The sequence below is a fragment of the Medicago sativa genome, chromosome 3, assembly GCF_051527215.1.
Source record: "Medicago sativa cultivar Bolivia chromosome 3, Bolivia_mono, whole genome shotgun sequence".
Lineage (NCBI taxonomy): Eukaryota > Viridiplantae > Streptophyta > Magnoliopsida > Fabales > Fabaceae > Medicago > Medicago sativa.
This window is the reverse complement of record NC_140751.1, coordinates 71,405,804-71,430,681: the sequence shown is the minus strand read 5'-3', so window position 1 is coordinate 71,430,681 and position 24,878 is coordinate 71,405,804. Positions and strand designations below refer to the sequence as shown.

Below are 24,878 nucleotides of genomic sequence, written 5' to 3'. Positions count from 1 at the left end.
CCACTTTCTGTAATCTTGGTTGTATTACCAGTATTTTATACTCTGTCTCCCAGTATTTTATACTCTGTCTCCCAGTATTTTAAATTCAGTTGGTTATTTAAATTCAGTTAGGGTTGATTTATGGTTACACTCTGTCTCCCAGTATTTTATACTCCTTTTTTATCTATTATATTTTCTTTGCTTAAAAAAAAATGTCAAGCTAACAAAAAAGATTAATTGTGTTTTACATGTAATACAGTTTGAATTTTATTTTGAGAAATCTAATACTGTTTGATATAATATAAAATAATAATAAATTAAACAGCTTGAAGTGCAGAAGCTCAGCTGAGCCTAGGTAATTCTACTATGTGGTGGTCATAGTACATCAAGCATACACAAGCCTTTTTTAAAAATAAATACAAGATGCATATACTACTCTTGATGATTTATTTATGAAACTACGTAAATATCTATAATTACATATAGCTATAGTCTTAATATTTCCACGGTTTGCACATGAGATTGGAGCAAGAAGCATCCCAAGTGCTTATGCATTCGCCACCTTCACCATCACAACATTTGCAAACAAGACCCAGAGTTGAATAAGCTTCACGCTTTGAATAGCCTATTTATTAGAATTAATCAAATATATGTTATTATCTCTATATATCGTGAAACAAAATAAATAGGGGAATTAGTCACTTTAGTCCCTGAATGGGGAACGATTCGTCAATTTAGTCCCTGAATGCAGATAAATTGCAAAATAGTCCTTGAATGTAGACTTTGTTAGTCAATTTAGTCCCTGAATGCAGACTCCGTTAGTCAATTTAGTCCCTGAATGTAGACTTCGTTAGTCACTTTAGTCCCTGAAATTGACCATGCAGGGACTGTTTTGCATATTATCTGCATTCAGGGACTAAATTGACAAATCGTTCCCCATTCAGGGACTAAATTGACAAATCGTTCCCCATTCAGCCTGTCGTGAAGCTTGTGAGAATAATTTAATTATTATAATTAATTTACGGCGACTCATGTGAAAGAATGCAATCATACATGTAGGGATGCAAACGTCCATGTGAAAGGATGTAAATATTTATGCGAAAGAATGCACATATTCGTGAAAGGGTGTAAATGAATTTCTACAAATTCATGTAACTTGATGGAAGTTACCAAGTGAATGTCTAAGAGTTCTGTCTCTTCTATAAAAGTTTCTTCGACGATTAACGATAAAAAATGGATCATGAAAAAGAACATACAAAAAAGAGATAGATTGAGAATTGGAGTGGTTTCTACTTTCTATCATCATGAATGAAAGTACGCCATTTAATTTATTTAGGGTTAATTAAGTTTTTGATCCTTATAAATATCTGCAGTTTTGTTTTTAGTCCCTATAAAAACAAATCACATTTTTTAGTCCCTACAAAATTTTCCGTTAGTGGTTTTAGTCCTTGTTAAATTAAAATTTGTTTAATTATGCTTAAACTTTTAAATTTTTGAAAGATTTTTTACAGACATGTTCATAACATCGTAAGACACTCTTTTATAAAATCTTTTAATTTTTTAACATTAAATGAATTAAATATGAATTTTTCAACAAGCCAAAATTTCAAGATTATATTAATGAAAATTTGGACCTAATAATAAAATTTTGAGTTACTTTTTTGCGGAGGAACTTTGTATAATGTTCTAAATAAGTAGGTAAAAAATATGTTAAAAATTTAAAAGTTTAAACACAATTAAGCAAATTTTAATTTTACAAGGAATAAAAGTATGTGTTGGTCCCTCTTAAATTAAAATTTGTTTATTTATACTTAAAATTTTATATTTTTAAATGATTTTTAACATACATGTTAAGAACATTATAATAATCTCTTTTATAAAAAATTAGAATTTTTTAACACGTAATGAAATAACGAAAAAAATTTGGACCTAAAAATTCGAATTTGGACCTTAAAATTAGAATTTTTTAACACGTAATGAAATAACGAAAACTATATAATAATCTCTTTTATAAAAAATTAGAATTTTTTTAAAACGCAAAAAATTCAAGATAAAACTAACGAAAATTTGGACCTAAAAATAAAATTTTGAACTAATTTATTGCGGCGGAACGTTTTATAATGTTTTAAACAATTATGTAAAAAATCATTAAAAAATTTAAAATTTTAAGCATAATTAAACAAATTTTAATTTAACAGGGACTAAAAACACTAACGAAAATTTTTGTAGGGACTAAAAATAAAACTGTAGATATTTATAGGGACCAAAAACTTAGTTAACCCATTTATTTATTATGTGAGAATCATATATTCCAATATCCTTATAATTGTATAGTTTTCTTGAACGTAAACATGAATATAAAAATTGTAACTTACAAAGCTAGTCAATCTTTTACGTGGTGGCGAAATAAAATAAAATATATTTTTAAATTAATATATTAAATTTAATCCATAGGCAAAAATAATAGCAATAATTTAACTTAAAATATAAATTAAAGTCACACAAAAATAACAAATAAAAATAAAACTAACGATAGCAATTTAATAAAAAAAATTCAGTTCGACAACACTTTAAATAATCAAATTCATGCTTATAAAAAGGAGTTAAATTCATCTATAATTGACTTTGTAAACATTGAAAATATATACAAAGTCAATTATAGATGAATTTAACTCTTTTTTATAAGCATGAATTTGACTCTTCAAAAAATAACGACTAAGTAATTTGCATGAAAACTCATTGTTGATTTTATTCTTGAGTTTTGTTTTAGAAATTGCATTCCCAACAAAGTTTTCTTTGTAGTTACTTTAAGATACCGAAAGCGCAAAATAAATTAATCTATCAAACAAGTAATAATGATTCCTTTTCAGCAATATAACATCATAGTAAAGCGTGACCAATTGAACCATTTTGTTAAGGGGAATTAATCACTTTAGTCCTTGAATAGGAAATGAGTAGTCACTTTAGTCCCTGAATGCAAAGAAATTGCAAAACAGTCCCTGGATGTAGACTCTGTTGGTCGATTTCAGGGACTAAAGTGACTAACGGAGTCTACATTCAGGGACTAAATTGACTAACGGAGTCTGCATTCAGGGACTAAATTGACTAACAGAGTCTACATTCAGGGACTATTTAGCAATTTATCTGCATTTTGGGACTAAAATGACGACTCATTTCCTATTCAGGGACTAAAGTGACTAATTCCCCTTTTGTTAAGGCTAATGAGAGGTGTTATGTTCTTTCATTTAACTATTTAAACGTCATCCGATTAGACAGCTAAACGTATGTTAAAAACGTAATTAAATTCTAAAATCTAAACAACAATGAAGGTAGCTCAACCACTCATTCTCATAAATCCTAATCCCTCATGTCTATCAACTCTCATGAAATATATAGGTACATAGTTTCTTAATCTATTGACTTTACGGTTAAATTGCAACATTTATTTAATATTTAAAAAGGATTCAAATGTTATGGGAGATTTCATGTTAGGCAAATCCTAAATTCGAGTAATACACAAAGAGTGAGATTAGAGAGATTCACCTTTGAAATGGTTTTCCTTCCTGTTGATGGTAAAAACTTTTCTGCCTTCCACGCTGTTTGGAATGAGCGTTAACTTAGCAGAAATTATTAGGAGACAGACAAAGAATATGAAACACTTTTGGGTGAACATTTTCATGATAAGTGACAACACCATACTAAAGAGAGCAAAATAGAGAAACCCAAGAGCGAGTTACGTATAGTAGCCGAAAAACAAGGAAAAATAGGTAGCAGGAGAAAATAATTGGGAACAAATATGAACACTTGAACGTGGGTGTTTTTTCTTTCCCTTTATAATAAAATAACATGGGGGAATCAAATTCTAATTCCTTTGTCCTCTTGACACTTCAAAGAAGTTCTAGAATTGATAATAAAACCAATGTAAACTTTTACCGTGATCATGACTCAATTGGTAATGTAATATGTAGGAATCGAGATTCGAACTTCAGACACTCAATTTATTCATTTTAAAGGTGAATTTTAGTCAATAGACTACTCGATTAAAAAAAAATATAAACTTTATTTTTATTTTTATTAAAAGAAACTATAGACTCAAGTCTGGCATTACATGTTAGATATATGAATATAAAGTCTAGCTCAATGCAACTTATTTCCACAAGTAATCGCACGACATGAAACAAATGTTCTTTCTTCTTCCATAAATTTAATTTATTTACTATTGTTGCTTGAAAGCTAGCAAAGTAATTACATAATATGTTTTTAAATATAAGACCTTGTTGAATAAACCAGGAGAATTAAAAAAGTTAGGATTAATATTAAATTTGTTGAAAATTAAGCAATATATTTTCGAGGCAAATTTTTCTTTTATATAATCCTTAAACAATTTCCTTAGGACATCCGTTAGCATGACTCATTCATTATATATTGATTGAAGTTAATATATTACAAGAGATTCCTAGAGCTGACATACCGTGCTGGGATTTGTTGTCTGTGAACATACATTGGTAGAGGCTAGGTAATGTGTCACAATTCAAAATGATTTTAGGATTGCAGATTGATCCCATAAACCAGCACTAGTATTTAATTTTCAGTATTTTTGTTCTCACTCACATATTTTATTGAAAGCTTTCAATAATATCACCCATCCAAAAAGTTGTTCAAGTCAAACACGCTTAACAATTGAATTCCTATCTTCTAGACTACCGAAAAGAAGATATATTTTGTTGGTATTGGTAATACCAATCAATCTTTATAAATCTTTTTTTTAACCGTATAGTTCTTTCTAGACCTACAAGAACAATGAATCCCTCTCATTTTGATGTATTTTGGTTCATTCATGCACCCCCTATCTAGAATCATGCCAAGAGTTTCTCATTGTACATGTCATGTTCACCGATGATCACTCTCTGTCCTCACCAGCCTCAAGCGTCAAATAAAGAGTGTCTAATTAAATTTTGGTTTGACCAATGGGTGCTAATAATGGACACCTTGTTGACGTTGTTTGCTGCCCTCTTTCTCGGTGAGTTGCTTAAACCTAAGCCATGTTGGTTCAAAGAATTTGCCCGAAAGCTACTCCAATCTACTGACTTGAACATGTGTACATGGAATTGTTCCATCAATTTGAGGAGAGAATAATTGAAATTGGAATCACTTTAGCCAAGCTAAAATTCTTGTGTTGCTAAGTCAAGGAGGAAAATGACAAATTGCGTTTGTCATCTTGCAAATTAGGCATGAAGAATGTTTTTTTTTTCTTTCTCTCTTTCTTTTTAAATATTTAACATTTTTTGTATGCAACCTTTCACATGAGTATAATTTATGTGGATAGTGCAGATATTTTAATGTAAAATCAATAATATTAGCTTTGTCTTCGTATTCCTTTTGTGTTTATCTTCATCAACAAAATAAAAGAATACTGAGAAAACTAACTTAGTTTATATAAAACTTATGTTTTCATATGTTAAAATAAACTATAATATGTTATTTATGTTAACGTGTAAAGTAAGTTTTTGGTTAATTCTTGTGATGTCATATGGAGTAGGGCTGACAATGAACCGAGTCATTAATCGAACATAGTTTGAAACTTAATTCGACAATTAACTTGTTAAAGTTGAGTTGAAAATTATGTTTGACGACTAAATAAGTTGAACTTGAATTATACATAATTCAACTTGTTTGATTAATGATGTGACTCGATTATATATAATAAATGTATATTGGAGTTTGAAAATAGAACAGTATTTTGAGGATTTTCATTTCTATTTATGAATTTTTTTTAGTTTTTGTCTCATTTAGATGTATTAGTTTTTTTTATGTAGTTTTATATTTTTGTTTTGAGTGTTTGTAGTCGACTATGTTTTTGTGTTTAGGGGGCTTCTATGGTGAAGTCAGTCATATGACTTTTTTGGTGAAGTCATTTATGTGGCCTAATAGGAGAGTGCCATGTGGAATCATTATTTATTTATTTATTTATTTTCATTTTTATGATCGAGGTTTGCTCTGTTACCAGAGTACGGAAGACAAATTCTTATAGACAAATTTAAATTCTTTTGTCTAATTTTTCGAGTTGTAGAGACAACCCTTCTATTGAGCTCTGTAATTTACTTAGCCCTTTTTGTTCTAAGATTTCAAAATCTCTTTTGGGTGGTGTTACTCTAAGGCTTTGACTCCTGATCAATGGTTTTTCTTTCTTCAAACAGATCTTTCTTAGCTTCTATTAAAGAAAAGCTATTTCTTGCTAAATTTCTAAATATAGGTGACTTTAGAGTAACTAAAGGTGTAAATAATTCATCAATATGAATTGTATCTTTACCTATAAATTCTATGCTATGGTGTGAATTACTCAAAGCATAATTAATTCTATAACATATTGTAAAAGGATGATTACCCTTTTTTATAAAATTCGAGTTTTCCAGCTTATAATGAAAAACTATAGATCTATCTAAATTTTTATCTTTTAGGGATAATCCCATTTGTAAATTTATATCAAATTTTATTTTTCCATATTTTAAATTACACTTTCCTTGTGCAATTCTTGCTTGTCTTTTTTCTAAAATCTTAGAGTCTTCTAGAGCTATTTCTAGAGGTGAATCAATACCTTTCATAAAAGTACTTTTGATTAAAATTTGAATGGTTGATATATGAATATAACCAATTTTTTTCAGAAAATGTTTCAAGTCTTTTTTCAATTTGAGTCTTATCTATGGTAGATATGACTATGTTTCCTTGAGTCGTTTCAATTGGAATTGCTTCTTCTCCGATCATTATTCCAAATTTCAAAATATTTTTTCTTGAGAAAAGTTCTTTGAATTTACTAAACTTTCTTTTAAAGTTTTCTTCAGTAGTTAAAGATAAATCTACTTCTTCTATCTTATTATCTATTATGCCATCAGCATAATAACTAGATGTTCCTTCAAAGTACGAAACCTCAGTCATACTCTATAATGTTTATTATATCAATAATATGATATTGAAAAGTAAATTTAGAATTTAATAAAGATATATTCATACCTGATTTGATCTTCTTTGAGATTTTGTTGATATTTTTGTTGTAGTCAGATATAATCTTCTGAATGATTATATTTTGATTTGAGTGATCCCTCCAGAGTATTACCTCAAGGATCTAGCTCCTCCAGAGTCTTATCTCAAGAGCTACTTTTATAAAAACAAGTTTTTATAGGAACAAAATACTTAGTAGTACTAAACTTCAATATTCGTTATTTTACAAATGAGCAACGAGGCTCTTATTTATAGGCAGACGAGACTTACAAGTAGTTCACATGTCTCTGTCTATGCCAGCTAAAAAGGAAAACAACTAATACACGCAAAGAAAAAGTAAATACATTATCACCTAAGTGATAAGATTCTTATCCCTAAGTGGACCCTATCTGACTCAGATGATAAGGTTCACTGTACACTTTAATCATCTACATGACGCGTGTTATAAGCTTTCTCTGTAGCTTTGTCTTCTAGTGCCGACAGTTTTGATGCACACCATTTGCACATGTGTCCCTTGTATTTTTGAAAATACAAGCAACATTCCTTCTGGATCTCTTCTGGTATCCTGTAGAGACCATTTTCAAATCCTGAGAATAGTTCTTCGAAGCGGAGAACTTGTTTAAGATGTTCTTGAGACACCCTTTTTCTTGAATCACATACGACCAGTTCATGTTCGGATGCAAATAGTACTCTGAAATTTGTAATGGATGACCCATATTTTAACAAACTATCATAAAATCTTTTCATCTGAAAAATGAATGAATGGACCGTCCAATCACTTTGTTCCAGATTTGCTGGTAGATAAGTTTTGTTGGATATTCCTATCTTTATGACTGTTCTTAGCTTTGTTGCCATAGAATTGTTTTCTATATCAAACCAAGGATATGTTTGATCTATATGCAAAAAAATCTCTTTTCCTTTAGCATAGAAATCGTTGAATCTTTTAGCAATATCGCCAATTTCTTTAGGTAAAAAACTAAGTTCTTCAAATCTTTTTCCTTGTTCTTCAAGATAGATTGTTTTTAACAACCCATTATCATAGAATTCTTTCATGAGTTCTTTTGAATTACCAGACGCAGTTATTGCTTTTGCACACTGGTTGTTGTTTACTGGATAAAAACATTCCTTAGCAAATTCTTCGGAATATATGTTTACCCATTTCCATTTGTTGATAAAATCAGTAAACATTCTTTCTTTCTTTCTTATCCGTTCTAGATTGAGGATTGTATCAACTGACACTTTCTTCTTAGTCTCCATGCTTGGTGACTTTTGAATGTTTTTGGCCATGGTGACCTCTTTGTAAGCTGCACTGAATGCTGTTTTCGCTTCCTCCATTGTTGAGTAGGATTTGTGTCTGACCTTCTTTCCTTCGATAAAAGTTTTTGCAATTGCCCATTTTTGGTAGATACCTGCCATTGGACCATCAAAGATAACATATATCTTTTTTCCAAAATGTTCATCAATAGGATCGACGACAACGTTTTGGGATTCTGATTCGTTTTTTTGAATCTTCTTCTTCTACTTTATCTGCCCATGATTTTGTCAAGCATGAAGTAGCTGTTTCTTCTGTTGAAGTTTCATTTTTCATGATCTTTGTTAGGCTTTCGATCATTTTCATCATCTCCCCCTCTCGGCAGTGAGAGTTTTGAGCTTTAATTATGCGGCAAGGATTTGTTCATCCTTCTGTTTTAAGTTGTTTTGAAGCATCCTTATTGTTTGCTCCATTCTCGGGTGAGTGTATCTGCAAAACTGTTTTGTTCAGATGTTATGTATTGAATGTATGGCTGGAATGGTTGTAACTTCATTTGCCATCTAATTAATCTGCCTTGTCTATAATCTGCTTTAATTTTGTATTTCTAGAAACCTGTAAGATACTTGGAATCTGTTCGTAATAAAAATCTTGATGAAAGTAATTCAACTTTCCATTTTTCTAATATTTATACACATGCCAGAGTTTCTAGTTCCTGAATATGGTATCTAGATTCTGTATCTGTAAACGTACCAGAAATTTATTTGCATAAATGCAATTTTTCATTATCCTTTATCAGGATTTTTGAAGCACTATAATCAATGCTTTTTATAGTTTGAAGATCTTTCGATTCTTCAATTTCTCCTTTTTCATTAAGAGAAAGTTTTTCTTTACCATTAGGTAAAGCTCTCATACAACCTGTCCAGGTTGTTTGTGATGCATCTGTTTCTACAATCAGAAAATCTTTTATTGTGGAATTGTAGAGTTCAGGCAAAACTTGAATTTTTTCTTTAATGATTTTAACGACATCAGAGTCAAATTTAGTCCAGGACCAAGGAATTTCTTCTGAAATTTTCTTTTGCAAATGTTTTCTTTCTTTTGCTAAATCTTTGAAAAATCTTTCATTGGCAATATAATTTAAACATCTAAGGAATCTTTGGATTTGCTTTCTATCAGAAAGCTCATTTGGAAAAGCTTGTATTTTTTCTTGAGTATGGGGTGCTAAACTTAGTTCCCCATTTTCTTTTAAGATAAGTCCAAGGTATTCTATTTCTTTTTGACAAATTTTTGATTTCTTTTTTGAAATCACAATACCTTTTTCTTTGATTCTTAAAAGAACAGTTTCTACATCCTTAAGATGTTGTTCCTTACTTCCTTTTGTGAAAATAAGTATATCATCTATATATGCTAGACATATATGATTCAATCCTTCAAAAGATTGATCCATAAATCTCTGATATATTGATGGTGCTTGTTTTAGTCCGAAAGGCAAAACATTCCATTCATAATGTTTTTGAGGTGGACATGAAAAAGCTGTTAATGATTTTGTTTCTTCAGCTAGTCTGAGTTGGTAATAATCAGACTTTGCATCCAAGGAAGAAAACCAATTACATCCTTTTATTTTTTCTAAAATAAAATCTTTTATTGGTAACTTATAAGAATCTCCAACTGTTGCTAAGTTAAGCTTCTTATAATTGATCACCATTCTCCTCTTACCCCTTTTTATTTCGTTGTGATTTTCTACATAAAAAGCTGGTGCAGAGTGTGAACTTGATGATGGTCTGAAAAGATTCTTATCAAGTAAATCTTTACATTCTTGTTGAAATTCTTCAACATCTCTAATAGAATATGAAATTCTATTTGGAACATTTATTTCTTCGTTAGGATTTTTAAGTTTAATAACTATTAATTCATGATTAGTGTTTTTAAGACTGTCTAAAGGGTTATCTGAACAGACTTCATCTAATCTTTCTTCTATGCTAATACGGAAATTTCTTTCTTTTCATATAACTCTTAATTCCTTAAGGTTTCCCTTGATAAGATTTAAGATTTCATTTCTAGTAACTATTTTGGTAGTTACTATTTTACTATTTTTAGGATTTCTTAAGTCTTTCCAATGAAGTGATATAGTATCTCTTCTTTGAGTAAATGGTTCATATAACTTTAAAAAGTTATTTCCTATGATTAAATCTAGTCCTGAATCATGGAGGTAAATTGTTGAAATGAAAAACTTATATCCTTCAATTTCTATAGAAGCATCTCTAAGGTGAAACCATATCTGATGTTTTGCCTTGTCTGCAACTATAATTTTCTTTGGTTTTGCTAATCTTTCCCAATTTCTAGAGATTGATTTTTTACCAAAGCAAAGAGTTGCACCTGTATCTATATAGGCCATGACTTTTTTTTATTTCCTAACTCTATTTTTATGAATGTACACTCGGATTTCCTTTACCAAGTATTTTCTTCGACATCTGAATCTGTCTCAGTACAGTATTCATAAAGTTCGTCATTAGAACTAATGTCTGATTCTATAGGTTCATATCCTAAAGCATATATAGCATGTAGGACATTTTTCTTTGGATTATCTTTCTTAGGACACTCGTTTGCATAATGACCTTCTTCATGAAATAGCCAACATGTACATGATTTTTTTAACTTTTGGACATGTTTTTCTTTTTGGATGAGGTGGTTTTTTTCTAAAGATTTTTTTTATCTCCCTTCTTAAATTTTCTAAACGGAATTTTCTTAAATCTCTCTATTTCTTATAATGATGTTTCTGAGTTCTTCTAGACCCTTTTCTAGGATTAGGGTTACATCCATAGTTTCCTACTTTGTCTTGTAATTTATTACAACAAAGGGATACTTGAGCTTCTCTTTTGGCTATTTTTTGGCTACATTTCTCTTGAAGCCAGATCTTTAGGCAAGTTATTCTTCCTCCAAGGGTATTATCTACCTTTCCTTTTGTGAGAGCCGAGGCAAAATATAACTTTACCTGTTCTGAAACTTTTTATGGTAACTTGTCATAGAATAATTCTATCAAGTTCCTAGAGTTTCTGATATTATTATCTATGTTATAATAATAGTTCTGGAATTCACAAATAAAATTATCTACATAACACATATTGCAAATTTTTTGATTGGTTATCTTCCAAAGGTTCTGTTCGGAAAATGCTATTTTTGATTGGATGGTATCTTTCCATCCCTTGAATTCTTTAACTAATAGACCATATACCCAGTCTGTTACTAAGGATCCAGTTAAGGGTATAGTTGCCATAACTTCTGAAGGTAGAGTTGAAATGTATTTATATGCATTTCCTCTAGTTTTATATTGCAGATAGTCGCTCAAATTTCTAAGATCCTCATTTAATTGGACTAATACATTATTTGAATTATACCAATCTCTTAAATCTTTTGCAGTATCTATACTACAATCTATATCTAGAATTCCTTGCTCTTGAAAATGATCTTGTGAAGGCTCATAGTAATGAGGTATTTTTTAAAATTTTTGTTTTGTGAATTCTTTTTCAAAGTCTGCAGGTCTTTTAGTAATTGAAGTTTCAACTTCTTCTATTTTTACATAATGAGGGTTTTCATTATCGGTTTCATTAGCTTCTTCTTCCGAGCTAAAGTCGTAGATAATTTGATTATTATCTTCTTGTTTGTCATCAAAGGTTTCTTGAACTTTGCCACTAATATCCAAAGAAACCATAAGTCTTTCTAGATTTTCTAGTTGCTTATTAAGAGCTTCTTCTGTATCAGCCATCAAAAGAAATTAGATGGTCTAATAGTTAATTGTTTAGATTCAGAAGTTTCTTTAGGTTCAGAAACTTTTTCTTGAATTTTAACTATTTCTGGTGTTTTTTATGGGATAGCTATTTGTTTTCCCTTATCTTCCACCCTTGTAAGAAATTGAGATAACTCATCTAGGGTGAAATATCTTTCTTTATTTTCTAAGAGTTTCAAAATACTTTCTTGAATTTCATCCATTCTTTGGTGACATTTTTTATAACAACAATTCTTGATTATGTAAGCTAACATACAAGCTATATTATTGAGTTGTGAATTTTCTGTATGAAAAAGGCGAGGATATCTATGTGTTTCATCTTCTTCATAACAGGCAAATTTTTCTTCATTAAAACTCCATGTTTCATGAGGTTTATACTTTTCTTCTTTAGTCTGCAAAGTTTCTATATAGGATGTTTGTTTTTCTATCCAATATTTTAGATCAGAAAAGTCATCTAAAACTTTCTTTAAGAGTTTTGAACTTTATGTATTCTGAAAAAAGTTGGTAATCAAAATCTACTTTTAAAAAATAATCAGCTGACTCTTCACACCATTTGATTTGTAATTTTACTAAATTAATTTCTTGGTAATTAGGATGTAAAATAAAAGGAGAAGAAATAATTCTTCCTGTAGGATTTCTAATCCAATTCATGATTTTTATTTTTTATTTTATTTTAGACTTTTTAAGCCGGTTTCTGTAAAAACTGATTTAGAAGGTTTTGACTTCATTGGTGAAGTTATTTTGAGTGACTGCACCGATGAATTTGCCTTGTGTTTATCCATTAAACACCTTAAGCTTGGGATAATTTTTATTTTAATTCAATCTTTGATTTATTTTTAACAAAATTAAAGGTTAAAAAATCTAAAAATATGATTTTTTTTGTCTTTTTTTTTTTAATTATTTGTATCGAGCAAATGAGTTGAATCTCATGAGCCAAACCGAGTTGTTCATAAACTTTAAATAAGTTGAACTCTAGCTAAATAAAAGGTTCGTATCGAACTTGAGTAGAGTTTTAAGTAGAACAAATTATTATCAAATTGAGTCAAGCTCTATCCGACGAGTTCGACTTAACACGACTCATTTTCAACCCTATTGTAAAGATTCTTATGGATGGAAACAAAAGAGAAAAACTCCTCATTTGGACAACGTTGACGGCAAAACACGATATTGTAAAGGAAAATGCTATTTCTCTAGAAAAATAGCATCAAGAATTTTTCAAGACACAACTGACAAGTTTTAATTGCATGATTTATTTGTTCACTTCCTATTTTTCGGCCACACCTCCTTGAATTGTGGCAAATAATGCATTGTGATTGACTGCTCTTTATTCTTGAAAAATTCTTGATGTTATTTTTCTAGAGATATAGCATTGCTCTTTTGTAAATATAAAATCATTCCTGCAATCCCTTATGATTCTCTCTCAAATACCAGTTCTACTCAAGTGACAGAGTTTGAAATAAGGATTTATTATTATTATTATTATTATTATTATTATTATTATTATTATTATTATTATTATTATTATTATTATTATTATTATTATTATTATTATTATTATTATTATTATCATTGTTATTGATTGAGAATATCAGTTGATTATGGTATCTTTCAGTCTTTCAACCTAAGACCATCTCCAATGGTGATGTCTTCATCATTTAAGACCCAATACCTAATAGGTATCTCCATTGAGAAGAAACTTTTTGGGGGTCTTATAAGACCAAGGGTCTCTCTTAAGACGCCCAATCTTAAGTGGGACTCAACCTTTTAATATTAAAAAATTGATATGTAATTATATAAAGTTATTGATAGTTGATTTGTGGGTCTCGTTTTAGAAATTTGTGTGATATTCTGGATTGGAGGGATTGAGTGCTTATTAGGTACTACAATTAAAAAATTATAAATGAGTGATGTATACACATGAGAGCCACTTAAATACTTAAAAATATGGGTGTGGGTCTCCATTGTGGATGCATCCACAATGAAGACATATTGAGGTCTTAAATAGGTCCCACATGGAGACATCACTTTTTTTTATATAATTTTTTAATAATAGTACCTAATAGGTACTCAACCACTCTAATAGAGACCCTCTAACAAAATGTCTAAATGAGTACCACCAATAACTCTTGATCATTTACATTTCAACAAAAGCAACAAAAGTATCTCAAAAATGATTATTTTATTAAAAAGTGGTGTGGGTTCACTTAAGAATGAGGGTCTTAAGTAAGACCCTCGGTCTTAAGAGATCCTCAAAAAATATTCTCTAATGAACATATTAGGTATCGGGTCTTAAATGGTTAAGACCTCACTATTGGAGATGATTTAAGATCTCTTTGATTAGTACTCTTTTTAGTTTTTAGTGTCTTCCAGCTCACATCCTGCACATATTGATGATTGTTTTTTTTTTTTTTACAATAATTATAAGAATAGGTATGAAGTTTTTTATTAAATAAATTGATATTAATCTAATTAAACAATTATGTTGGGTTTAACTTGACGTGGTATACATTGCTTAGGATTCAATTATTTAGAAAAACAGCAAAAAGGAAATTAAGCCCTTGCTGCGTTATTCATTGATTAGAGTTTTCTTCAAAGTTGGGTTTAATTTAGTCTTTAGCTCATATTGAATTTGAGTTTCCTTATTACTTATTTAGTTTTAAAGTTTAGTCAGCTCAAAAACACGTTGAAAATTAAAATCAATTTGTATGTTTTTTTACCGATCAATATTGTGTATGTGTTGGCATTTGATTAGGCATGACAACAAACATCATATCCACGCTTAACTGTCCAAACTCATCTCGATTTGACGGATTTTTTCCGTTTTGATTAGGTTTGAGTATGAGTTTTTCCCGATTTCAAAACAGAAGTACGTGACAAGTATTGAGGATATAAGTATTCACCCTGAACCTAAACCCGTTCTGAATGTAAAAAAAATTACTTTATACCTGTTTATTACGCCCTTTATATAAAAATAGGAACACAAACCTAAACATTAATCACTCACGTGGCCAGAGTGTGTCTACACTCACTCCAGTTCTATCTCTTCTCTTTCACCAAAGCCATCGATCTTCATCATCTCACACATTCGGTCTCTGTCTTCCCCATCACCATAGACATCGATCTCCATTATCTTTTCTCAATCGGTCTTACTCTCACAGATTTACACAACGAATCGCCCTCATGGCTGGAAAATACTTCAATTTTTATTTTAGAAAATAATTCACTTCAAAGACAGAGATGGGGCAGGGATGGGGACGAGATAGTGTAATTAATGGGTAAGTATATGGGAGTCGGGGATGGTGACAGAGAAGGCAAAACATGTCCCACCCCACCCCGCCTCATTATTATTTTATTATTTGTATGCTATATACATTAATATCAAATAATTATATTCTAGAATGGAGTACTAGAATAACAATTCATAACAAAAAAAAAAAAAATCGGAATAAGAAAAGAATTGAAGTAGTGCAACCTATACATATAAATGTAAACGGATGTAGTGCAGATAGTTGGTTTAATTTGGAACTATTGTGGAAATATTAAGTTCACCAAAAAAAATTGTGGAAATATTAACGACGGTGATAGTTTAAGTGCTGTTACAAGATATATTTAAAAATTTATATAAAGGTTTTCACCATAAAAAGAAAGTTACAATGATGAAGGTGGAACTCAATGCAAGGTTAATGCAGGAGCTCCACGATGTTATATGTGCTGCTGGTATAATTTAGTAGGCATAATAGATCAATGCAGGAGCCCGAGAAAAAGCATTTTAAAGTTGAAAATTGCTTTTTTTCCCAAACAAATTCGCTCATTTCCACCCCAGACTTCGTAAAATAACCCTCAGTTAACTCATGCCTGGTCTATCCAGCGTGACTTAATTCACGTTGATATCCAACGTGAGTTAACTCACTCACGTTGTTTTCTGTTATAGAACTGAACGGGCAGAACATAGAAGCTGTGTTTCAAAACCTAAAAATCGAATTTTATTCCAAATTATGCGAATTTCATCAAACTCAACCAAATCAACTTCAACTTCTACACTAATTACAAGTATGTGATTATAATCGTTTGACATTGACCTTTTATTTTATTTTATTTAAATGTTAGATTTTTTTATAAATGGAATTTTAAGGTTTTAGGGTTGATTTGCATGTTAGAATTTTTTGCTTGGTAACGATGAAATTAGTTAGAAATTATACTTGAGATGTTGATTAGAGTAAGTTCTAGTGAAATGTGGTCGTTTGGAGATTGAAATGACAAAATGAACTCATAATGTTTATGTTGAACTCTAGGTGTTTGATAAAATGTCTGAATAAAAAATTGTTTGACTTTTTGCATGTTAATGATGAAATTAGTTAGAAATTGGATTGTTATTGTTGATTATAGTGAGTTTTAGTGCAATGTGGTAGTTTAGAGATTTAAATGACACAATGAACTCATAATGTTTATGTTGAACTCTAGGTGTTTGATAAAATGTCTCAATGAAAGTTTGATTGATTTTTTCATTGTTTTATGTTTGTGTAGATATGTTTGACAGACCAAACAAGAATAGACTCGGCAAGAAGACGATGACCATGAGTGCACGGGTAGGCAGACAGGCTGCACACCCTCCTGTTAGAAGGGGACGCGGCTGCGAACGTAAGAGTGGGGAGGGGACGTCGTCCCAGAACCCTACACAACATCATGAGGAGCCTCAGCCGCAACATCAGAAGGGTGAGGCTGAGTAGTAGGCGGTACCGGAGTTTGCACCCAGATCGGTTAGTTTTTTTGGTGCCCTACTAATCTGTTGCTTCTACTAAATTTTCGTAGACACAAAGCCTGTTATCTTAAATAATATTTTTTTTAATTTTATTTAAATAATATTTATTTTACGATTCAACTGTTATCTTAAAATATTTATATGTTAATTTTTAATTATTGTTTTTTTAATAAAACAATAATTAAAACTAAAGTATTATGCTTTGAACTAACAACAAATTAAAACCTAAAAAAAAAAAGTGAAATATCATTGTGGGTGCAAATATGTGGAAATTTATGGAGCTATGAAAACCCTTTTGTGTGAGTATAATTAAAACTAGAAATTTTGTTATGATCTCTAGTTTTAGGATATGAATATTGTTATGATTACTATTTTAATTTCTTTTGTGGGTGGAAGATATCTATTTGTTTGAGAGGAGAAGATATCTAATTTTATTATAATCTAATTTTAGTATATTATATTGTTTTAGATAATTTAGGTTTACAACAAACAAGCATAATCAATACACATTCATTAATGATTATGCGTTGGATATTTTAAGTTTACAACTTTACAAAAATAAAAATAGCAAAACAAGTTCCAGCTAAAAAATTAGAGAAATCGTTTCATAACAGGATAAAGGAGTAAGCGTGACAATATATAAAGATTATCAATCTCATTTTCTAGCAAACATCAATACCAGTTCTTTGCTATCTTTCTATAAACACCATGAAGATCTTCATTCTCTTCGGTATCACCTTTGCATGTGGGCTAAATTTCATTTCAAATGCTAATCCTCTACCGTATGAAGCCATCTTCAACTTTGGTGATTCTGTAAGTGATACTGGAAATGCTGCATTTGATTACCCCAGAGATATGGGTCCTTATGGTTCAACGTACTTTAAACATGCATCGGGACGCATGTCAAATGGACGACTAATCATAGACTTCATAGGTACCTTTACACATTCTTTTGTTTCTTAAATAAATTATTTTTGTATTCATGAAATGGTAAATAACAAAATAAAAATAAAAAATAACAACAAAAATTTCCTACCAAGAACTCTAAAATAATCTATTTTATATAGTTGTTATAATTAAAATCAGTAATTTTTAATGTTGATACATTTCTGATTGACAAATTCACTAGCTCATTCTCATGTTAACTGTAGCTGAGGCATATGGTTTGCCATTTTTACCGGCCTATAAAAATGTCACCAAAATCCATGGTGATATAAAAAAGGGAGTTAATTTTGCTTATGCCGGTTCAACTGCACTTGGCATCAAATATTTCAGTGGTAGTGGAGTCCTTACACCAGAGAAAGATAACTCATTAAATGTGCAATTTGATTGGTTTAAGAAGCTAAAACCCTTATTGTGTAACACCAAAGAAGGTTTTGTCCTAACTCCTTGCTTGCTACTTTTGTGTGATATAAATGATTTATCATCTATAATACTAACAAAATTTTTTCCTTGTGAGTTCACAGAATGTGATAGCTTCATCAAAAAATCATTGTTTATAGTGGGAGAGATTGGTGGAAATGATATTTTTTACCATCTTTCCAAAACTATTTCAGAACTGCGAGAGATAGTTCCCTTGATGGTTGATTCAATCAAAAATACCACCATTGTATGTTATACAAAACTTAAGTAATTAAATGTTTGAGTATTGAAAAAAAAAGTTTACTTCAATTGTAGAATTATTGTGTTTGAGTTATAGGTATTATCAAATAAATAACAATCTTGGAAAAAAGTAATAGATATTTATTTAATTATGTTTATCAGGCTTTAATTGAAGAAGGAGCGGTAGAGTTAGTGGTTCCAGGGAACTTTCCAATGGGGTGTAATACTGACATATTGTCAAAAAAGATTAGTCAGAAGAAAGAAGACTATGATGAATTTGGATGTTTGATAGCTTACAACACTCTCATCGAATACTTTAATGAGCAGCTAAAAAAATCCATAGAGACAATAAAACAGAAATACCCACAAGCTAAGATAGTATATTTTGACTATTACAACGATGCTAAACGTTTATATCAAGCACCACAACAATTTGGTGGGTGGAGCAATTATTTTCTTTCCATGTTAAGTTTTCATTGATTTTTACTTTTCAAATTTATTTGATCCCATGCATTAATTTATGTTCATTAATGATGCAGGTTTTATTTCTGATAAAGTCGAGATTTTGAAAGCATGTTGTGGAGGAAGTGGACCATATCATCATGATCAGTATTTTTGTGGAACGTCGAATACAACAATTTGCTCTGATCCTTCAAAACTAATAAATTGGGATGGTCAACACTTTACCGAAGCCGCTTATAAGCAAATAGCTAAAGGTTTAATTGAAGGCCCTTTTGCATATCCTTCTCTAAAACCTGCTCCTTTCAAGATAGTTTAGAATCAATGATGTAAACATTAAGAACGACTTTCTTTGATGAATTCCAAACATGATTACACTTTATATCTCTGATAGGAAAGTTTAAATGTATTCAATATAGTGAATAAAATTTAATTTTAAGTTGAATTACTATCTATAAATTAATTATTCTACCTTCACATAATGAATATTCTCATTGTTTTGCAATGAAAAATTAAACTCGTTGTGATTTAATTATTATTCAGCTGGATTTGTTTTAAAGATATTATCGCTTAGATAATAAATTATTTTATCAAATTGAATAATATTATCATTTATAAAAAGTTAACTAACATCTGACCAACATTTTTTACGGTAGTTTTTTTAAAAGTTAAACTAGTCCATCCAAATTGGCATCAGAGATAATAGAACCTGGAACTTTGAGGAGGAGCATACTTCAAGGTTCCAAAACAAAATTAAATTGATAGGATGTTATACGAGCTAAAGAACCATTTACAAAAATAAACTAAACATTTGTGTCAAAGACTCGTTTGCTATATTAAATTTACGAATTTATCCCGTAATATAAATGCACATCTTTTTTATTGTGTTAAAGCATGTAAATTGTGAATAATCACATAATATAAATGTACATTTTTTATTGTGTTAAAGCATGTAAATTGTGAATAATATCTTTTATTAAATTTTGATTATAATTATTTTTTAATGAAATCAATAGTATAGCTAATATAATATAATATAAACTACTATCTTTTTTATTGACACAAACAATATGATATGATTATAGGAAAATTTGTTTAAGGGTATAATTAAAAGTGAAAAGCCATCCCAAAACCGTGTATCCCTTTCGTACATATGTATTGATAAAAAAGAAAAAGAGAATTGGAATCAAGTCTAACTTGTAATAGAGACAATAAAACCTTGGTGTAGGAACTTGGGTAGAGATTTACTGAATTTGGGTCTAATGTGCAACTACACAGTACCACTTTATCAATTTCAATGTGCTTGATAATATTAGGCTTAATAGCAGTTTTGGCCCCCTATGTTTCAAGAAGTTGCGATTTTGGCCCCCTAACAAAATAAAATACAAAACCGCCCCCTAAGTATTGCCCCTTTTGCAGTTTTGGCCACATGCCAATTTTGACCAAGTCAATGCACACATGGACGCCACGTGTGTAATTTTTTTTTAATTAAAAATATAATTTTTTTAATTAAAAAATAATTTTTTATTTTTTTTAATAATTAAGCCATAATATTATGGTTGTGTAGATTTTCATATCGAATTTCTTCACCAAAGGATTAGTGATGAAAGGGAATATGTTCTATTTTTTTTTTCTTTTTTAATTTCACCTTACTACCATGTCAGCTGATATGTTTTAATAGACAGAGAAGCATGATAAAATTCAAAACAATATTTCGTAAAACATTCCTTTTCGTCACCGCTTTTCTTATATGAATGAATTCAATGTGAGATTTTGCACAACTCATTAGGTAGCAATATTAGTTTTGAGTTTGTCCAAATCTACTGGATAAAGGTTGTTCAGATCCACCTAATGAGCATCTTCTTATCAACCAAATCTACAGAACATAAGAAATAAAAAAAAAATCAATGAAAAACACATTCAAAAATTTCATCAAGCACACAGAGTGTAAAATATACATTATTGGGTCATTGAGTTATTTCAAGTTTTAAACCACCATATTGAACTTAAACCTAGTCTTAACAACATTGATAATCCAAACATTTGATCATTCAATACAAAAAAATAATCAAAATATATATCACCAATTAAAGAAAAAAAATGTAACATATAAAACATAAAATATCAATGCTAAGGGATTATGAATACTTCCTTGTTATTAGAGTGATGAGTAACTTGAATTTGATGATATTGGATGCTTGTTGCTTTGAGGGAGTTTAGAGTTTGTTTTTTGTGTTTTGAAAGTAATGGGAGTAATTGAAGTTGTGGTTTCTATAAAACTAGAACGTCAGCGACAATTAACTATCATTGGAGGCGAACAACAGTTAACTGCCTCCAGTTTCATTTTTGATATTTCTCGGGTGTTAAAGAGCAAAATTCTTGAAGTTAGAAAGCAAAATCCCTTAAACATTGCATAACTTTATTTTCTACTTTTAAATCAATAAGTCTCATCATAAATCATTTGATATAAATTATGAGATTTATTAATTTAATAGCGGAAACAAACTCATGCCAAATCAAAAAAATTCACCACCGCATCATAGAAGGAAAAACTACTTTGAAGCTTATCACCTCACGACCCATTATTCTATTTTTGAAGGAAAATATTTATCAACAGTAATGTGATAAATGTAAAAGGAAAAAGGAGATAAAGAAATTGTTCTTTTAATCAAACACGTGTAAGTAATTGACATTGTATTTAAATTAAGATTTTTTTTTGTAACTGCAAAAATAATTTTATTGATGAATAAACAAGGTGTGTCAAAATCATACACCTTTATTATTATTTTTTTTAAAGGAATTTTTTTTTTGATAGAAGGCTAATTGAATTCCATGCTAGCTAAGATCCATAATGCATCACTATTACACATTATAGCAGACAAAATCAGTAACCATCACATCAAGCTATTAGAGTGAATTCCACACTGATGAATGAGTTAACCTCAGCTCTCTCATTTCTTTCTCCATTTTTACCTATAAGAAAAATAATCCATATGCTATGACAGCCAACTTAATTACATTATCTAACTTCCACCAATTACTAAGCATTGGAATAATTTGTCCTCCTAACCCCAAACTCTCCCTCCTCTCCATGCCGGGTCACTAACACTTTATCCCGTAAAATCTCCCTCTTCTCCAACACTTTCCAATTAATAACTCTTACCAAGAAACACCAAATTGAACTCCCATGTCCTCCTAACCCCAAACCCCCATTATAGGTAATAAACGTTTGTTTCTAAAAAAACAAACTCTGCTTTTTTTTTTTCAAAATATATAATTGACAAATTACCTTAAAAAATTAAAATGATAGTTAAATAAAAACATAAAATCAAACATCAAACGACAAGTAAATAAAAACGGATGGAGTATAACTTTATATTCATCGTTGGACCAATAAATAATCTTCTTTGCACCAAAAAGTATGTCTAATTGGGACCAAAAATAAAACAAATGTGAAAATAGAGAGAAAAAAGTACAATTTTTAAAAAAAAGATTATTTTCTTTAGTTTGATAAAATAGAGGATGAATCCTCGTGAACTTAATTGAGTTGGTAGGGACAATGCATAATATATGCAAGGCGGGGTTCAAACCCCGGCCACCACTAAAAAAAAGATAAAATAGAGGATGAAAATGCAATTGAGCCAAAAATAAATTTGGAAATGGAAAAATAACATTGCTAAGGAAGGTTGATGAACGGGCGTTGAAAGTGGCTTGTTGTCCGTTTATTCAGTTTTTGTTACTCATTGTGGGCCTTTCAAAATTCCTATTCTCCTCTCTCCCTCTCCCAACTTTTCAATTTTCATCCATGCACGTTTCCTTCATCATCACCCCATTTTTCTTTCACCATCTTTCCACGGTTAGTTTCATAATTCATCTCTCATATTTTACTTTGCTAGGTTTTTTTTCTTTTCTCTTTTACATTATTATCATCATAGTATTTGACATTTTTGAGAATATACAATTTGATATGGGATAGGTATTGGTGGTGTCGATCCGGTATTGGAAATAAATAAAATAACATAAGATGGCATACAAAGTAGATAATGAATATGATTATCTGTTCAAGATTGTACTCATTGGAGATTCTGGTGTTGGAAAATCTAATATCCTCTCTAGGTTTACCCGAAATGAGTTTTGTCTTGAATCTAAATCTACCATTGGTGTTGAATTCGCTACCAGAACTATACAGGTTCATTTCTTTCACTTTTAAGATTTTCTGAAATGTGAGCACATTTTTTTTTGTTAATTTCTGATTTCTGATCAAACTTTAACATTTCTGAAACATTTTTGTATATTTCCCTGTTGAAAGTGATGAATAAAAATGTATAAGATAGAGAGAAATAAATGGATGGGATTACAAGAGTGAAGTTTTTTAGTATGACTTTAAATTGTGGTCACAAGTGCGGTTACAATGTGAGCCTTTATTTTGCTGTAAACGTGGGTAGTCAGAACACATTTGCGATGCCGTTGTAGACTTCAAAATCCATAATATTGCAGCCACAATTGCGATTGTAGATTGCAATTTAAAACCATGTTTGACCCTTTTTAGCAATTGATTTTTAAAGTTTTTTTTTCTTCTTGTCGAAATTGTCCTTTATATTTTATTTTGTTTGGATAGTTAGTCTTCTGTCTGACTTTCAACAACGATCATTGCAATTAGAAACATCTAGACATGTGCTGCAACAATTTGTCCCCATAATATTCCTTAAGAAAACATCCATGAAGCCTTATAAATGGTTTGAATTTCTTAAAGCTTTCTTCCTACCATTAAAGCACATGTACAACCTTTGAAAACTTGGTGATAAAAGGCATATCCATGTAACGAATGTTAATAACCTATTCCACTAGCAAAGTAGCTAGGGCAATCAACTTGATCTTGTTGTTCATATTAGATCCTAATAGTTCACGGCAATAATTTGTGAAATTGCCAAACTTAAAGGATCTCAGACATGATTTAATATAACACAAGACGCATGCTATCATGCGCAAGCAAAACAAGTCGCCTATGGTCATGTTTTAGTCTTTGATACTGCGGAGAATTGCGTGTGCTCAATCGTGACTGCATCATAGTTTTGGCAACATAAAAACCGTTATGTTGCAGTGATTGACTTTTATTTAAAACCTTGAACATATCTTCCGTAAACTCCCCCATAGAAGCAACTGATAGAGTTTATGATAAAGAGTTACCCCTCGTTCTTTCCTCGATTAGAGAAACATGTAATAAACATTTATCCTGCATAAACACTTATTGAAACTGTTAAAATCCAAATACCTCCCTAATGAACTTCGCTTACAATTTTAGTAATTTGCACTATTAAAAGAGAAGGAACTAATTACCATCTCCCATATATACGCGCTATGTTCGAAACAGGTTGAAGGGAAGACAGTGAAGGCACAAATATGGGACACTGCAGGTCAAGAAAGGTACAGAGCAATCACAAGTGCATATTATAGAGGAGCTGTTGGTGCATTATTGGTGTATGACATAACCAAGAGACAAACATTTGAGAATGTGCAAAGGTGGCTTCGCGAACTAAGAGACCATGCAGATTCTAACATTGTTATTATGTTAGCAGGAAATAAATCTGACTTGAATCATCTAAGAGCAGTATCTTCTGATGATGCTCAAAATTTGGCTGAGAAAGAGACTCTTTCATTTCTAGAGACTTCAGCATTGGAAGCCCTAAATGTTGAGAAAGCATTTCAAACCATTTTGTTTGATATTTATCAAATTATGAGTAAAAAAGCACTTGCAGCACAAGAATCAGCTTCTACAACTAGTGTTCCTCATGGTACTACCATAAATGTGTCTAATATGTCTGGTACCGTTGAAAAGAAATCTTGTTGCTCCAATTAACAGGGTGTAATTTGTAAAAAAAATTGACGATATTTTCGAGGAATCCTTTCTTTTTTTATGTAATTTGAACACATGAGAAAATATAGTTGGCTACCTTCAATAGGAAGTTATCTTTTGAAAAGCACAATAGAAAATGAATATGATACTAGCAGTGTTACATGTTAATTAACATTATATTAGTTGGTTTGGCATA

At 30.3% G+C, this 24,878-nt stretch overlaps 2 protein-coding genes, 1 long non-coding RNA gene and 2 pseudogenes across 3 annotated transcripts; 2 read left to right on the top strand and 3 right to left on the bottom strand.

Annotated features, from left to right (window-relative positions):
• Positions 1 to 311: 311 nt before the first annotated feature.
• LOC146939826 (uncharacterized) lies at positions 312 to 3,790 on the bottom strand. Its single transcript, XR_015033470.1, has 2 exons — positions 3,523 to 3,790; positions 312 to 604 (listed from the first exon to the last, which is right to left on the bottom strand). It is a non-coding gene; the product is annotated as an uncharacterized LOC146939826 (long non-coding RNA).
• A 1,862-nt stretch (positions 3,791 to 5,652) lies between these two features.
• On the bottom strand, positions 5,653 to 6,912 carry LOC146939825 (uncharacterized; annotated as a pseudogene).
• Positions 6,913 to 10,672: 3,760 nt separating this feature from the next.
• LOC146939824 (uncharacterized) lies at positions 10,673 to 11,987 on the bottom strand (annotated as a pseudogene).
• A 5,460-nt stretch (positions 11,988 to 17,447) lies between these two features.
• LOC146939823 (GDSL esterase/lipase At5g45910-like) lies at positions 17,448 to 19,345 on the top strand. The gene is made up of 4 exons (XM_085757952.1): positions 17,448 to 17,701; positions 17,919 to 18,376; positions 18,532 to 18,805; positions 18,909 to 19,345. The coding sequence occupies exons 1-4, from the start codon at positions 17,476 to 17,478 to the stop codon at positions 19,145 to 19,147; spliced, it is 1,197 nt and encodes a 398-aa protein (XP_085614078.1). The 5' UTR covers positions 17,448 to 17,475; the 3' UTR covers positions 19,148 to 19,345.
• Positions 19,346 to 22,525: 3,180 nt separating this feature from the next.
• LOC146939822 (ras-related protein Rab11C-like) lies at positions 22,526 to 24,878 on the top strand. The gene is made up of 3 exons (XM_085753366.1): positions 22,526 to 22,684; positions 22,805 to 23,017; positions 24,200 to 24,878. The coding sequence occupies exons 2-3, from the start codon at positions 22,853 to 22,855 to the stop codon at positions 24,683 to 24,685; spliced, it is 651 nt and encodes a 216-aa protein (XP_085609492.1). The 5' UTR covers positions 22,526 to 22,684; positions 22,805 to 22,852; the 3' UTR covers positions 24,686 to 24,878.